The sequence below is a fragment of the Pan paniscus genome, chromosome X (assembly GCF_029289425.2).
Source record: "Pan paniscus chromosome X, NHGRI_mPanPan1-v2.0_pri, whole genome shotgun sequence".
Lineage (NCBI taxonomy): Eukaryota > Metazoa > Chordata > Mammalia > Primates > Hominidae > Pan > Pan paniscus.
This window is the reverse complement of record NC_073272.2, coordinates 129588480-129606180: the sequence shown is the minus strand read 5'-3', so window position 1 is coordinate 129606180 and position 17701 is coordinate 129588480. Positions and strand designations below refer to the sequence as shown.

General features: G+C 47.5%; 1 protein-coding gene across 1 annotated transcript; it reads right to left on the bottom strand.

Annotated features, from left to right (window-relative positions):
- Nucleotides 1–950: 950 nt before the first annotated feature.
- Nucleotides 951–16406, bottom strand: RAB33A (RAB33A, member RAS oncogene family). The gene is made up of 2 exons (XM_003818939.7): nucleotides 13503–16406; nucleotides 951–1536 (listed from the first exon to the last, which is right to left on the bottom strand). The coding sequence occupies exons 1-2, from the start codon at nucleotides 13758–13760 to the stop codon at nucleotides 1081–1083; spliced, it is 714 nt and encodes a 237-aa protein (XP_003818987.1). The 5' UTR covers nucleotides 13761–16406; the 3' UTR covers nucleotides 951–1080.
- Between the last annotated feature and the right edge of the window lie 1295 nt (nucleotides 16407–17701).

The following is a 17701-nucleotide window of genomic DNA, read 5'->3' as shown; positions in this document are numbered from 1 at the left end:
CTTTCAGTGTGTACATCGTTCCTGCAAATAGATCATAGGGTCTCTGAACATAGAGAATGTGTCCTCTTGTAACATTTCTTCCCTAGCACCTAGCAAAGGTCTGGGGACATGATAGATATTTGTTGCTTGAGCCCTGCCCATCCAAGAAAGAATGGGGGTGGGGGTCACAGTCGGAACAGCCTTAGGGTTCAAGACTGATTGGTGAAAAATAGGAAGCAGAATCTAACTATTCTGGAAGTAATTGGGCCCACTGGACCAACTCTCCTTTTTTTTTTTTTTTTTTTGACACAGTTTCACTCTGTCACCCAGGCTGGAGCACAGTGGCACAATCTTGGCTCACTGCAACCTCCGCCTCCCAGGTTCAAGTGATTCTCCTGCCTCAGCCCTCGAGTAGCTGGGATTACAGGCATGTGCCACCATGCCTGGCTAATTTTTGTATTATTAGTAGAGACAGGTTTTCGCCATGTTGGCCAGGCTGGTCTCTAACTCCTGACCTCAAGTGACCTGCCTGCCTCAGCTTCCCAAAGTCTTGGTATTACAGGCGTGAGCCACTGCGTCCGGCCATACTTTTTACTTTTAAACTGGAAAATAGGGAGAGAGTAGTCTATCTGGACATTCAAGGCACATATCTAGGGAACCTAGGAAATACTGATGAGTCCACATCTCCTTTCAAGACTTCTCTATCACTCCACCTGCACTTGCTCTCTAGAAAAACATATCGGGCTTGTGTCCCAACCCCACCGGGTGTTTCTGCCCACTGATTACACTGAGTGAGAGAATGAATTAGTCCTGAAGAAGTGACTCAAACGATGAAAATTTCAGAGAGCCTAGAAAGCTGGTAGGGAGTGTGCCACTGGCATGGAGAATATCACTCTAGTAGGGCAAACTGCCTGTTCTGCTCATCACAATCAGGAATGTCTTGGAGGAAAGCAAGACAAAAAGCCATGTGATAATCTATACAAATTTTATTTTGATATCAATTTGTATGGAAACAAGCAGGTGTCAGCATTATGCAGGCACAGAAAAAAGGGAAAGAAAAAACTCCAGTGATAATTTATCTTGTATTTATACCGTTTGGTTTCAACAAGGACAGGAAGCTTTACTGTTAGCTTCCTGTGGGAACTCCAGTTTCTGCACCTTCCCCTGCTGCCTCTCAGCATCACGATACAGCAGGGATTTCTGGGCCTTCAATCGGCAAGCCAAGCACATGAAAATCGACTCCACGTTCTGGCTCTCTTTGGGGTCCTTGGCCGATGTCTCAAACAAGAGCATGTTGTGGGCATCAGCAAATTTCAGGGCTAAGTTGGAGGGCACCTGGATCTGTTCCCTCAAGTCACACTTGTTGCCCACAAGCACTTTGGGGACTAGTGGGGGCACAGCATGCCCATTGCATTCTTGGATCCACATTTTGAGGTTGGTGAAAGATGTCATCTTGGTGACGTCATAGACGAAGACCACGGCATGTACGTTGCGGTAGTAATGCTCGACCATGCTTTTGCGGAAACGTTCCTGACCTGCTGTGTCCCACACCTGAACCTGGAAGATACAAAAACCCAAAGGTGGAGTCAGAAAAGGGAACATGAACAGAGAGGGGAAAACATGGTTCTGTAGCACTATAAAAATGAAGTGACAGGACGGGTGCGGTGGCTCACGCCTATAATCCCAGCACTTTGGGAAGCTGAGGCGGGCAGATCACCTGAGGTCAGGAATTTGAGACCAGCCTGACCAACATGGAGAAACCTCAACTCTACCAAAAATACAAAATTAGCCGGGCATGGTGGTGCATGCCTGTAATCCCAGCTACGGGGGAGGCTGAGGCAGGAGAATTGCTTGAACCAGGGAGTCGGAGGTTGCAGTGAGCCGAGATCACGCCATTGCACTCCAGCCTGGGCAAAAAGAGCAAAACTCCATTTCAAAAAAAAAAAAAAAAAGTGACAAGCCGTGACACAGGAAGTGGTTCTTTGACAGATGAGCAGAATGGACTTATCAAAGCATAAAGAGAAGTTTCAGGATTTGTCAAGTTTTTCTTAAGATTGTTAACTGAAAATCTTGAGTTGAAAAAAATCTTAAGATTTTTAGTTGAAAAACTGGATGTAAATTGGTCAACTTTTCTGGAGAGCAATTCGGCAATATTATCAAGAACCTCAAAAATGTTCATAACTCTTAGGACCTGAAATCTCACTTCCAGAAATCTATACAAAAGAAATAGGGATGTGGTCAAAATTCTGTACTAATATCTTACAGTGTTATTTAGAATTTTTTTTTTTTTGAGACCGTGTCTCGCTCTGTCACCCAGGCTGGGGTGCAGTGGCGCCATCTCGGCTCACTGCAAGCTCCGCCTTCCAGGTTCACACCATTCTCCTGCCTCAGCCTCCCAAGTAGCTGGGACCACAGGTGCCTGCCACCACGCCTGGCTAATTTTTTGTATTTTTAGTAGAGATGGGGTTTCACTGTGTTAGCCAGGATGGTCTCGATCTCCTGACCTCGTGATCCGCCTGCCTCAGCCTCCCAAAGTGCTGGGATTACTGGCTTGAGCCACTGAGAATTTTTTTAAAACAGGAAAAACCTAAATGCTCATCAGAAAAGGAATAGCTAAAGTTCATGTCTATACAGTGGGGTCAGGTACAGTGGCTCATGCCTGTAATCCCAGCACTTTGGGAGGCTGAGGCGGGTGGATCATCTGAGGTCAGGAGTTCGAGACCAGCCTGGCCAACATGGTGAAATCCCATCTCTACTAGAAATACAAAAAAAATTAGCCAGGCCTGGTGGTGTGTACCTATAGTCCCAGCTACTCGGGAGGCTGAGACACAAGAATTGCTTGAACCCGGGAGGCGGTGGTTGCAGTAAGCCGAGATCGGGCCACTACACTTCAGCCTGGGCAACACAGTGAGACTCCGTCTCAAAAAGAATAAATAAAAAGGAAAATATATCTGTACAGTGGGATATTATGCAGCCATTAAAAATAATGTTTTCAAAGACTAAATTGTAAGAGAAACGCTCACAAAATACAAGTAAGTGAAAATGCAGAATACAGAATTTTTCTTTTTTCTTTTCTTTTCTTTTTTTTTTGAGACGGAATTTCGTTCCTGTTGCCCAGGCTAGAGTGAAATGGCGCAATCTCGGCTCACTGCAACCTCTGCCACCTGGGTTCAAGCAATTCTCCCACCTCAGACTCCTGAGTAGCTGGGATTACAGGCATGTGCCACCACGCCCGGCTAATTTTGTATTTTTAGTAGAGACGGAGTTTCTCCATGTTGGTCAGGCTGGTCTTGAACTCCCGATCTCAGGTGATCCGCCTGCCTCGGCTTCCCAAAGAGCTGGGATTACAGGCATGAGCCACCACGCCCAGCCTCAAAAGTTTTCATATGCTATGGTCCCAATTTTTTTTAAGAAACGTTAAACATAAACATATGCAAAGCACAGACTGGAAGTGTACACATCAGAACATTAATGGTTATTTATCAGCAATGAGACTATAGTGATATTTATTTTCTTCTTTTTAAATATTTTTCCATGTTTTCTTCTACAAGTATGCATATATATGTTATATATATTACATATATGTTATATATAGTGTATATGTTATATATATTACATATATATGTTATATATATTGTGTGTATATATGTTATATATATATGTGTATGTGTGTATATATATATATTTTTTTTTTTGTAGAGACAGAATCTTGTTATGTTGCCTAGGCTAGTCTCGAACTCTTGGCCTCAAGCAATCCTCCTGCCTCGGCCTCAAAATGTGCTGGGATTACAGGCATGAGCCACTAGCCTGAATAACTTTTTAAAGAAAACAAAGTTAGTATTAAAATCTCACCTTCAAGCCCTATTTATTTATTTATTTATTATTTTGAGATGAGAGTCTTGTTCTGTCGCCCAGGCTGGAGTGCAGTGGTGCGATCTCAGCTCACTGCAACCTCCACATCCTGGGTTCAAGAGATTCTACCACTTCAGCCTTCTGAGGAGCTGGGATTACAGTCGTGCGCCACCATGCCCAGCTAATTTTTGTATTTTTAGTAGAGATGGGGTTTCACCATGTTGGCCAGGCTAGTCTTGAATTCCTGACCTCAAATGATCGAGCCTCCCAAAGTGCTGGGATTACAGGCGTGAGCCACCATGCCCAGCCTCCAATTTATTTTTAAGTTCACTTTTTGGTTATGTAAAAGGTAACTTAATTCACTGGATTTTTCTTCTGTATCTCAGCTTTTGGGATAAAGGCCAAATTATGAAGAAAAAGCTGCTATCTGTAACATATGCAAAGACATAACTCCCAGGAGATATACATTCAGCCCAATCTATTTCCCTTTATATATCCAACGTCTTGGACAAGGGAGATTCATGCTCAGAATGATGGTCCCAAGGCCCTATACAATTCTCAGTTATCAAAGAAAATTTGATTATGGCCACTAATTGACTGCTATGGCTCTTAAAACGAAGTATAGCCTTTATTTGGAGTTAGCAGTCAGTAAGTATAATCTAGTAAATATAATTGAATCTGTCGGCTGAGTGAAGATTTTACAGGGCCCTAGAGTCATCATTCCGAATATCAGTTTTCATTGTCCAGGCTCCCCGTCATCTCCCTCTATTGACACAGCTTCCAAGTTCCTCTGGCAAGACCTTCAGATTGAACCCTTCTTCTATTCTGATTTCTGTGTCCCTCGGCCCTCGGCCAGCCTCTCCTCTCCTCACTCCTGGACTAGAGCAAAGTATTTTGGATTGTGGATGTTTCCATTGCAGGGTCTCCTGAACACTGTTCGCTTGCTTGCTTTTTTTTTTTTTTTTTTTTTTTTTTTGAGATGGACTGTTGCTCTGTTGCCCAGGCTGGAGTGCAGTGGTGCAATCTCAGCTCACTGCAACCTCCACCTCCCAGGTTCAAGCGATTCTCCTGCCTCAGCCTCCCAAGTAGCTGGGATAACAGGCGTGTGCCACTGCGCCTGGCTAATTTTTGTATTTTTAGTAGAGACGGGGTTTTGCCGTGTTGGCCAGGCTGGTCTCGAACTCCTGACCTTAGGTAACAAAAAAGTGAACTTAAAAATAAATTGGAGGCCAGGCGCGGTGGCTCACGCCTGTAATCCCAGCATTTTGGGAGGCCGAGGCGGGCGGATCACGAGATCAGGAGATCGAGACCATACTGGCTAACACAGTTAAACCCCGTCTCTACCAAAAAGTACAAAAAAATTAGCTGGGTGTGGTGGCAGGCGCCTGTAGTCCCAGCTACTCAGGAGGCTGAGGCCAGAGAATGGCATGAGCCCGGAAGACGGAGCTTGCAGTGAGCCGAGACGGTGCCACAGCACTCCAGCCTGGGCAACAGAGCTAAACTCCATCTCAAAATAAAAAATAAATAAATAAAAATAAATTGGAGTCTGAGTATAGTGGCTCACTCCTGTAATCCCAGCATGTTGGGAGGCCCAATCACTGCCGATCCACCTGCCTCAGCCCCTGAAAGTGCTGGGATTACAGGCGTGAGCCCCAGTGCCCGATCTCTGAATACTGGCTTTCTGACTAGCTTTACTCAATCCCTGCTTGTATCAGCATGCCATTCACCTCTTCAGGAAACTACTGCAGCCCTCTACTGTATGTGGCATCACATGGATTCCACATGTGGAATTCTGTCTGCCATAATTTGACCCTTCCCAACCTGGTTTCAAACTACTCAGCTACACCTGGTTGATTCCCTCCTCTGTACTTTGGGTCATGTTAGTCCACTCCTCCCCTATAGAATCAGCTGCCCCCTCATTGCCCTATCCAAATCTCACCCATTCTTCAAGGTTAAGCTCATGCCTCAGGCTTCTTCCTCAAACCTTCGCCAACTTCCCTTCAATTCTCTTTTCTTAGGAATCTCTGTTGCACTTTGAGTCTGCATCATACCATTTTGAATAGATTTATGTTTTCTAATTGTCTCGTCAGTGCTCTTGGCATCTCTCCAGCAAGACTGTAAGCAGTCTTTTCCTGCATCAGACCACACTCGTCACTGAGGTTGTCATCATCATCATTATCAGCAGCAGACACATTATCAAAAGGCAGTGATGGCCTGAACCACTAAAACTACAAGCAGTCTGGCATCCTAGATATGTGCCAAGGCGATTTCAGAGAGAACGTCTGACTGTGATCACACAGAAAAAACATAAGTCCTCAAAGACTGATTTGCTTCTGCAAGCAAGAGACAGAAAATACTTTCATTTCTTCCACCTCTCCGTGGTGTTCCGAACAGGAAGAAAGGGAGAGCAGACCACAGGAGGAATGGAGGTCAGTAGGAAGACAGCAGGCATAGCCCAGGAATATCATTACCACTTGGCTCCTGATCCCCACTCCCCCCACCCCCTAGGAGTCTTCACTCTTGCCTTTTGCCTCTGAAGAAGGCTGAATCCCTACCAGCCCTCAGGCATGTGGCAGATGCTTTAACACCATGAGCTCAGGACTCTAAAAATACCTGCCACTAGCAGGAACACGGGTGGGAGTGTGTGAGGTGTTTGAGGCTGAGTGAGGTTGGCCATTTGGCTTTTCTTTGGCTTCATAATTGCGTATGCCGCCCAAATTGCCGGAACTGCCAGGAGGGCCCTCTCTGCTGGAGACCTCCTCTGTCTTTCCAACGCTATTGGGAGCCTTGAAGCTTTTATTTGGAGGCTCCGAATTTAAACTGCAGGCACTGCTCCCTTCCAGCTCTTTGTAAACCCCACCCTGAGTTCTTTGCAGATGTGTCTGTCGTGAGAGGGGAGCCAGGAAGCAGGCTGCTCGCAGCAGAAAATAGAAGAACCAGTGGTGTGGCCTCAGAACCATCAGAAAGGAAGATCACAGCAGGCAGGCTCCCTAAACACATGAAATGATCTCATTTAAAAAAAAAAAAATCGCCGGGCGCGGTGGCTCATGCCTGTAATCCCAGCACTTTGGGAGGCCGAGGCAGGTGGATCACAAGGTCAGGAGATCGAGACCATCCTGGCTAACGCGGTGAAACCCTGTCTCTACTAAAAAATACAAAAAATTAGCTGGGCATGGTGGTGGACGCCTGTAGTCCCAGCTACTCGGGAGGCTGAGACAGGAGAATGGCGTGAACCTGGGAGGCGGAGCTTGCAGTGAGTCGAGATCGCGCCACTGCACTCCAGCCTGGGCGACAGAGCAAGACTCCATCTCAAAAATAAATAAATAAATTAATTAATTAATTAATTTTAAAAAATCAGACATGGTCTCACTCAGTCACCCAGGTTGGAGTGCAGTGGCATGATCTCAGCTCATTGCAGCCTCAACTTCCCCAGGCTCAGGTGATCCTCCCACCTTGGCCTCCCGAGTAGCTGGGACTACAGGCATGCACCACCACACCCGGCTAATTTTTGTATTTTTTGTAGAGATGGGGTTTCCCCATGTTGCCCAGGCTGGTCTCAAATTCCTAGGCTCAAGTGATCTGCCCGCCTGGGCCTCCCAAAGTGCTGGGACTCTAGGTGTGAGCCACCACGCCTGGTCTCTTTCTCTCTCTCTCTCTCTCTCTTTTCCAGACAAGATCTCATTGTGTCACCCAGGCTGGAGTGCAGCAGTGCAATCATGGCTCACTGCAGCCTCAACCTCCTAGGCGCAAGCAATCCTCCCTCTTCAGCCTTCGGAGTAGCTGGGACTACAGGCACGCACCAGCACACCCAACTAATTTTCATATTTTTTTATTTCATAGAGATGGGGTCCTCCTTATGTTGCCCAGGCTGGTCTGGATCTCCTGGGCTTAAGCAATCATCCTGCCTCGGCCTCCCAAAGTGCTGGCAAGCCACCTTACCTAGCAGTGATCTCATTTTGTTTGAGAGTTAGGTGTTCCTTTCTCAGCATCTTCATAAACCCCTGGCCCCCGCCAAGCAGTGAAAGCATCTCCTTCCTCTTTCGCAGCTGCCTCTCCTCTCACCCTTTCCTCCTTTCCTGTGGGTACCATATCCATACAGTGGATGGGGTTGAAGACTGCCTCTTAGCCACAGCCACATACATGTACCCCAGATCCTTGTTTCTGTCAGATGGCCAATGGGGTATAGTGGAGTCAAATCAACTTGGGTGCAGATCTCGGCCCAAGTCATGTTAGTACATGACTTGTTAGGTGTCCTTAGATAAGTTAGGTGTCCTTAGGTAAGTTACTTTCTCTGTCTTCAGTGTCCTCATCTGGAAAGTGATGATAACAATAGTAATCAGGTAGGGATGCTATGAGGATTAGTAGTCCTTGTAAGTACGTGACCCAGTGCCTAATATACACTCTCCCTTCTTTCATGGCCTGAAACCTCCACCATTAAGTCTAGATGGGCAACAACTTGAGCAAGCACTGTTGGAAAGGCAGCAAGCATCCCAGCTCTTCTGCTCAGAAGCTGAGTAAATGCCAGACAAGTCTTTTAACCTCCCTGAACTGAGCCTTGTTTTTCTCATCTCTGCAATGGGACCTTGATCCTCCTATGGTTGCTGGGATGATCCAGTGAAATAACACATGAGAAAGGACTTTTGGAAAATGTCAAGCACTCTGCAAATATTAGTTGTTGCTCTGGTCTCAGAAAGGCCATCAAGCCCTCTCCTGTCGGTATGGTTCCTTGGGTCCATTGGTCTCTCATCCTGGAAATCACAGAAAGCTTGGCTTCTCGAAGGTGAGACAGAGCTAAAGGCCATCCAGTGGGGAGGGGGTGGAGAGAGGAATACTGGCAACATGCCATGGGTGGCCGGGGGCAGGCCCGAACTGATGGGGTGCTGGAGGAGGATGGAGGGGCACAGCATGGGGAACTGCCAAAGAGATATCTAACCTTTTGAACTATTTTCTGGGTGAGCTTCAGCAAGCCCCCAATCCCCTGCATGTGCTCTTAGCTGACAGGGGGATTTCTTTTCCCTAGGAAACATTAACTGGCATCTTTCTATAGATGAGGCATGAATGTGCTTTTGTTGGAGGCCGATGGGGGAGGGTAGAAGTGCAAAAAAAGGAGACAAATACATCTGTAACCTTTGGAGCATGCCCCAGTGGATGATGGGAAAAGTTTAAAAGAAACCTGTTTTCAACTAGCTGGACTGTCCCATCTGCATCTAAGATCCACACACAAAGCTGACACAGAGAATGGCAAAGGAGGACAGAGACAAAGAGAAACTCACACACAGAAAGAAGCAGCAAAGGAGACAGAGAAACTCACACTGATGGATAATTAACCATTAAGCTAACTGGCAGAAGATAGAAGCTCAGAAGCCCTAAGGAAGAAATGATGTCATTCTGACTGCAGGCAGCTTCCAAGGAACACTTAGCTCAGCCTCCATCCACTTGATAATGTAACACAGGAAGGTATTTTTTTTCCCCCAGTGATCAGTAGAGGAACAGAAACTCACAGTCCTGAGCTGTACCTGCCCATAGCCACAGCTGACCTGCAGTTTGTCTTGTCCCCAGGGCTGGGGCACAGGGAGTGCCCAGCCTGTGGGAGGAACCAAACTATTATAGACAGAAGTGCAGCTTCCATGCAAATATACAAAGAATGATTCAAAAATTAGTTTCTTAGCCTCCCCTCTACTACATACCCTCCCTCTCTACACACACACACACCCCCCTATTCGGCATTTTCCAATGCATTTAGGAGACAGACTCAATAAATTTAGCTACATCTGTAGGTGACAGACACATCATAGTCATTAAGGGAAGCTCCACTCTTCCTTTGGGGGTTGGGGGATGCCTCCACCCTTCCTAGGCTGATGTCAGGAAAGACTGTCAGCTATCTCTTATGATGTCCCTCCGGATTCTTGTCATAGGTGGCCTTGTGGGTTGGATGGACCATGGAGCTAGGCTGGAGAGAGGATTTTGTGCCAGGCAGCATGATGTGTGGAAAGAGCACCAGAAAGGGAATTAGGAGACATGAGTTCTAGGCCTGGCCCTGTGTGATCTTGGGCAAGTCACTTTCCCTCTCTGAGTCTCAGTTTCCTATCTGCAAGAGGAGGACACTGGATTACAGAATCTGTAACATCTCTTTTATCTCTGAACATTTTCTGCATCTCACACCTGAGTTGAGATAATCAAGGTGCAAAAAGTAAACCCAGGGCTCCTGCCTATAATCCCAGCACTTTGGGAGGTCGAGGCAGGTGGATCACCTGAGGTCAGGAGTTCGAGACCAGCCTGGCTAACATGGTGAAACCCCATCTCTACTAAAAATATAAAAATTAGCTGGGCATCATGGCAGGTGCCTATAATCCCAGCTACTCAGGAGGCTGAGGCAGGAGAACTGCTTGAACCCAGGAGGCCGAGGTTGCAGTGAGCTGAGATCGTGCCATTGCACTCCAGCTTGGGCAACAACAGTGAAACTCCCTCTCAAAAAAAAAAAAAAAAAAAAAAAAAAAAAAGTAAACCCAGTTGAGTTCTGTGTGTCCTGGATACAAATTGAAGGAGACATTTGAAAGGCTCCTGGGGGCCTTGGGCTATAACCCTAAGTCCCTGGCCTAGAAGAAAGAGCAAGACTGGCTGCCTGGCATTCTATCTCCCCCTGTCAAACTCCCCCAATCTAGGGGACTGAATATTGCCCTGTAGAGTGAAATGCAGTGGTAAAGGGCATGGTCTCTGAATCTGGGTTGAAATCGTGGCCCTGTAACAGGAAAGGTAGGATAGTGAGGTGGCGAAGTGCTTGGGCTCAAGAGTCAAAGGCTGAAGCTCAGATCCATGTGCCACTGGGTTATTTCATCTCTCTTAGCCTCAGTCTCCTTATCTATAAAATGGGAATGATAACAATACTGCTGATTTCATAAAGCTGCTGTGAGGAGTAAATAAGATAATGCATGTAAAGTGCCTAGCCTGGGCTCTTTGCTTATTCAATACATAGTTGTTATTATTATTATTATTATTGCCTACTCACTGGAGGCTTTTCTTGATGTTCATACAATTGAGTTCATCAGGACTCAATTGTAAATGCTTTGATGGGGTGAGGGTGGGGAACATAATGATTGGAGACAGCAAATGGGGCTTCAATACCCTAGGGATGGCCTTGATAATTAATTACAGTGTGGCTCTAACTACACCAAATCAGTTGTCCCTAGCAGGGGTTCATGTATGTGCTACCCCGGGACACAGGCAGGCAGCCCAGAAGAGGCCACACCCTTGCTCTTAGACTGAGAAGAGCTGGCTGAGACCTCTCTACCACTCTCCTCCAAGGGCTGGTATGTTACAGCCCAAAAGCCTTCTATTGCTGGCCATGGTCTAGGCCAGACCTCGGACTGTCACACTGGACTTTTCTCTCTCTCGCAAAGGACGAAGCCCTTGGCAGTCATCTCCAAGCATGGCTTTGGCATGTATTCCTTGAACAACTTCAGGCTAGCCAGAGTGCGAGGCCAAATCTTCTCTTATCTAGATCACGTGCTAGCCGCCAGGCTCTGCCATCTTCCCACAGACATGCTGGTCTCTCGCCTGCCAGCATGGTCCTGAGATTGCAGCAGCTTTACAAGAAGCAGGGTCACCATCTCCCCAGTCCCACATGCCACTCTGAGCTCCTTCGGAATCTGCCCTCAGAGGACTCCTCCATGAGCAGTGTCACAAGGCTTTGTCCTCTTGAAAATATCATCTTCCCCAAAAAAGCCTGTATTAAGCACTTATCTGCACGTGGTGTTGTGCTGAGCTCTGTTTCTAGTGAGTCACACTGTCACAGGCTCTGCCCTCTGGGAAAAAGTCTGGAATCTTTGCCAGAGACTGTAAAGTCCAGTTTGGCTAAGTACTGGGGTGTTAGAAGAGAAGGAATAGTTTAAAAATTCCTTCAAGGCCACTGGGTGGTGACTCTTCCACTCGTGTTCATCTGTCATCCCTCACTTTCTAGCTTCTTCCTCCCTCCTTCTTTAGATTCCCAAACACTTCATTTTTTCCATCTAAATTTCAGATGGACTTATTTCCCACCTTTTAAATCCAGGGAACTCTTTGGCTCACTGTAGCACTTCATTTTAAGCAAATGGGAGCATTAGGTTTTTGAGGTTTAAGAGCCCATCTGTAAAGATATTTCTACTTTGGATTACAAAGGCATGTTTTAGAAATTCTAGAATCTTATAGCCTTACATTAAAGAAGCTAGACACACTAGAGGAAGTCTTAACCAAGCAAATGTCAACAGCCCCAGGAAAGGACAGAGACAGATACCGCCTTTGACTTTAAAAGGAAATGTAGCACTTCCCTTCCAAAATGCAAGGGGCAAAAAAGATCACGATTTCAAAACAATGTTCTATCTTCCTACCCTGGGGCTCTCCCTTATCAGTACTGAGCTGTCCATCTTCCTGACATCTAGTGCGTTGGCCTAGTTTCTGAAGCCATTTTTAGAACACGTTCATTTTAATAATCAAGGAGTCAGGAGTCTCGCACAGTTTCAAGTGTTTCATCAGTTTCATCAGTTACTCAGCCCTTCTCTCCACGTCACTCAGAGGAGGGGCCTTGTGGTCACTTTGGCAGTTTGACCAGCAAGAAGGAGGCTTACTGTCACCCCTGACTCTGTCTAAGGTCCAACCATACGCTCAAGGAAACGCCAGCTGTGAGCCTAGAGGAGCTGTCTTCAGTGATCCCAGTGCCTTTATAGAGGCCCCCCTCTGCTCCCCTGACACAAGAAGTTGCCCTTGTTATGTCCTCCCTCCCGCCATCCCCTGCACATTGACATATTCCTGTCATATCAGGTTTCTACCTTTTCTGAATTAAAGGTGAGCACAAATGGTCAGACAAGAATATTTGCACTTAGCCTATTACATAAACTCATGGAGGGGGAGGATTGAACATTCCCCTGGCCCTCGGTTAAGTCACTGCATTTTTACAAAGACCTGAAGACAATACCAACAGAATGAATAAGGAGCAGTTCATGTATTAGATACCCCAGACAAGTAAAGAAGATATCATTCCAGGGGGGCTGTTACAAAAAAACAAGTTTTGTCTATTACGAAGGGCTGGACCCTGCCTCAATTTCTTTAAAAGGGCTCATGGCTTTCTGCCAGAACCACCCCACTCCACCGCCATCTCAACTCAGCCCTAATTTTTTAACTATAAACTGCAATTTAAAATAAAGCAGCTTTTTCATTCTCCATGGATTTCCATCATTTCCTTCCCTCTAACGCCTTGAGGCTTAGCCAAAGTGGGGTTTTGCAGCCTATCGGCACCCAAGCGGTAGAAGAGACATCAGGATGTGTAAAGTGCTTTGGGATCCATCCCAGAGACTAGGACCCACAGATGCCTCCTGCCTCCCTCTGCCCACAGGTGCCGCTGCTCGGGGTAGGGGTCATGGATGGGAATCCAACATGCTTTTCCTGGCAGGACCTGTCAGGCAGGGGCTAAGGGTAAGAATGCAACCCCATTCTCAACCGCCCTAAAAAACTGAGTGAGGTGGGGACGGGGCCCCGCTGAGAGAGGTGAAAAGGGGTGAGGAGGAGCCGAGGGTCCTCGGCTCAGCAAGAGGCGAAACTGCCACGCGCTGGACGCTGGACGACGACAACCGCTAGAGCTATGCCTCGGGCGAGGTCCCCTCCCGGGTCCCACCCTTCCTGGACCTGACCCCCTGGATCACCTTGATCTTCTCGCCCTCGATTTCCACGGTCTTCTCCCTGAAGTCCACGCCGATGGTGGCTTCAGTCTTGTCTGGGAAGGTACCCCCGCAGAAGCGGAAGGTCAGGCAGGTCTTGCCCACGTTGGAGTCCCCAATCACGATTATTTTGAAGATGCGAATCTGCACGTACTGGTCCAGCGACGAGTCGAGCTCCAGGGACGCCAGGCCAGCGGCCGAGGCGGGCTGCAGGCTCCCATGGCCCAGGATGGGCTGCGCCATCTCCCCCGGACCGAACCGGGGCCCCAACCCCCCTTGAGGGCTCCACACAAAGAGAACGTCCACGTTCGTGCGCTCGAGGCGAGCGAGCTCTGTGCGTGTGTGTGTGCGCGCGTGTGTGTGTGTCCGCCCGTGTGTGCGTGCGCCGGCACCGTGTGCGCGCGCGCGCGTGAAGGGGGTGCCTCTCACTCCGGGCCCCCCTCCTCCTCCTCCAGCGCACCCTCCTTGCAGCTCGGAGGCACCAACACAAAAGCCAGGGAGAGGAGGAGAGAGGGAGGAGAGTGGACGAGCCGCGAGCCTTCTGCCTGTGTGCGCCCTCGGACCGGATGCTCTGGCGAAGGACCCTACCGCGCTGCTCCAGCCGCCGCCGCGCCTCGGCCCACACCCTCCCCTGCCTGCATTCCCGGGACGGACCCGAGGGAAGAAGCCTCAGGAGGAAAGAGACGGGGTGGGGACAGCGGCACACGCCACCCCGGGATAGACTTCTTTCTCCTTGCCCCCGTTTATGTTATAGCTTTCGGGCTCCCCACCCCCACTGGCTCGAGCGCACGGGGTCAGCGGGCAGGGAGCACAGCTGCGGAGGACAAAGAGCTGCACCTTAAGACATCACTGGATCACTTCGGCCTCCCTGGAGCAACGCAACTCTGCGGGGATGGGGTGGGGGCGGAGGCACCTCTTTCACCTCGGGAGCAGCGGACAGCTGAGCCGCGCCTTCCCGGTCCCCGCTACCCCGTCCCCTCTACCCCCACCCTCTACCCGACTCGCGCCTTGGGATAAAGGGATGCTCTGTCTTAATGAGTGAGCAGGTGCACTCGCGGGCCCCAGGCAGCCTGGGAGGCCGCTGCCAAGACACGCAGTGGGTTGTCCGGGGCCTGTACAGCTGAGAGGAGGGAGCCAGCGGGCACGCGTGTGCGTGTGTAGGGGGTGTAACTGTTTCTGTTACAGACTTGCCAGATGTAGGGGGGCGCGTACCAGGCGCCAACATCCCCTTATCACACCACGCGCACCCATCCTCTGAATGTTCAGGAGAGCGGCTCCTATTGGCTGCCGCAGTCGGTTGTGTTTGGCTGGCCAATGGGGAAGGCCCGCCGCGGGAGAGGGCCACACAGAGGCTAGGAGAAGGGGGGGAAGCTAGTGGTGGCAGTTCCAGCAAAAGGGGACTTTGTTTACTGGGCTAGCCATTACTGGCCCAGGTGGAGGATCTTGGGACAATGGCATAAGCTCCACAGTGCCTTCCATTCCCAAGCCCTCCATATAACCATAAGTCCCTCCAGAACGCTGGAGTTTCAGAGGGAGTTGGGAATCCCTAGGAGGGTTCACCTCCCCCTGCAGCTGAATGTAGAACAAAGTGGTTGGGTCTAATTTGCCAGAAGCCTAGATTATGCTTGGAAGATGATAAATGAACACAACCTCCTTACAGTATTAGGGGGCTGCTGCCCAAAGCTTACTAATCATCACACACATCTTGGTCAAGACCAGTATTCCTTCTCCCTAGTCATTCGCGGGTTCAGAATTTGTTTGAAATCGACTTTACTGGGGGTACAATTTACATACGATAAAGTGCACCCATTTGTTTCTTTTAAGACTTTACCTCTCCCCCTACATATTTCATAAGCTAAGGTAACACTGACACATGTCACTAGCACTGACTCGTGAGTTATTGCTAATGCCATTAAGGTCAGGGATTCAAACAGCACAGTTGAGCTGCCATCTTATTTGGGAGGTTGAGCTGCAGGAAGAGACAAACATGACCAAATCCATTTCTGCTGAGAGAAAAACAATTCAGTGCATCAGTGATATACCTGAAAGCAAATTGGAATGTGACTACTCAAGGACGTCCAAGTTACTCAGAATGGCGTCTTCCAGTTAATAAGTTTATTAGCTGAGCTAGCAGATATATTTACAGCTAACCCTTTTATCATATATGTGGGTCGCCCATTTCTAAAACCCTACATTATACTACTCAGCATTAAAACTACCCAGATAAGGATTTCCTCTTAGTTGGCTAATCCAAAATCATCCTTATGAATACCAATTTTCATTGTATTATGTATCAATCATCATTGTACAGTATTTTTGGTTTTGATTAGTCTGATGCCTAGTTTGCTGGATCGTTCCCCTCTGTATTGGAAGTTAATGCCCCTGATGATCTTTATCTACAGAATAGCTTTAAGGTGGAGAGGGGTAACTATTAATTAGGTACATCCTGTACACAAAGTAGAAAGGGGCTTTGCCCTTTGCCAATTCACAGCTAGAATTAATGCTAACTTCCTGAGAGATATTAAAAAAACATATGTACATAATAAGATTATTTCAATGTAAGCTTCTAGCAAAAACTTGTCACTGAGTCTACTTTTGTAAGGAAGAAACTTTGATTTCTGAAAATATGATATCTCAAAATGGGCTTCTTGCCCTAATAAAAGGTGTCTGTTACTTCTGTGGGGTGAGACTTTGGGGGATTTCCACTTATATTTTTTGGAATTAATTCAATGAGTATATATTGCTTTTGAAAAAAGATAAAAATATAATTTTTAATTAAAAGGACAGGAAAACTACCTTATTGTACCTATTGTAAAAAAATTAAATGTACTGTACAATGCCCTTTGTGTTAATTGTGCATTATTAAATTACTGACTTTCAAATACATGCAGTTGTTTTCATAGGTACCTGATTATCATGATTTTGACAGTGTTTTCCAGTCTCTTTTGCCATCAGATATAATTAACTTTGTATTTAATCAATCCATGATTATTGGTTTTTACAAATATCAATAAAAATCAATGCAAGGCTGTTAAAATGTTAAGTAAATATAAATAATTTTTACCTTACTTTGGAATTGATACCTTTTTTTTTTTTTTTTTTTTTTTGAGATGGAGTCTCGCTCTGTCACCCGGGCTGGAGTGCAGTGACACAATCTCGGCTCACTGCAAGCTCCGCCTCCCAGGTTCACGCCATTCTCCTGCCTCAGCCTCCCAAGTAGCTGGGACTACAGGCGCCCGCCACCACGCCTGGCTAATTTTTTTGTATTTTTAGTAGAGACGGGGTTTCACTGTGTTAGCCAGGCTGGTCTCGATCTCCGGACCTCGTGATCCGCCCGCCTTGGCCTCCCAAAGTGCTGAGATTACAGGCATGAGCCACCGTGCCCGGCCTGGAATTGATACTTTCAATATTTATCCCCTGGCCTAAAGTGATCCACCCTCCTCGGCCTCCCAAAGTGCTGGGATTACAGGCATGAGCCACACAGCCTGACCACATTTTCAATATTTATCCAAAGGAGCTCTAGATAAAATGTCACCCATTGCCTGAATTTCTGAACACTGATCTACTCTGCTTAATGGGTAAGGGAGCCCTGGATCATCTTCACCACATAATGACTACTTCCTAGGCCTGGCACAGTGGCTCACACGTGTAATCCCAACACTTTGAGAGGCTGAGGCGGCAGGATTGCTTGAGCCCAGGAGTTCAAGACCAGCCTGGGCAACGTAATGAGACTGTCTCTTAAAGAAAACCAAAAAACAAAACTACTTCCTGGGTTAAACTTCATAAAAGTGTGTCTTTGTAGGCCGGGCGAGGTGGCTCATGCCTGTAATCCAAGCACTTTGGGAGGCCGAGGCAGGCGATCACCTGAGATCAGGAGTTCAAGACCAGCCTGGACAACATGGTGGAACCCCGTCTCTACTAAAAATAGAAAAATTAGCAGGGCGCGGTGGCATGTGCCTGCAATCCCAGCTACTCGGGAGGCTGAGGCAGGAGAATTGCTTGAACCTGGGAGGCAGAAGTTGCAGTGAGCCGAGATCCTGCCACTGCACTCCAGCCTGGGTGACAAAGGGAGACTCCGTCTCAAGAAAAAAAAAAAAAAAAAAAAAAGTATCTTTGTAATTTCTTTCTTTTTCTTTTTTGAAATAGGGTCTCGCTCTGTCATCCAGGCTGGAGTGCACGGGAGC

Bases quoted from the DNA above. Each gene is read 5' to 3' on its own strand.
- RAB33A (XM_003818939.7), bottom strand. From the start codon at position 13,760: ATGGCGCAGCCCATCCTGGGCCATGGGAGCCTGCAGCCCGCCTCGGCC. The intron at 1,537-13,502 runs GTGATCCAGGGG...TGTATCTTCCAG, and splicing joins TCGAGGGCGAGAAGATCAAG to GTTCAGGTGTGGGACACAGC.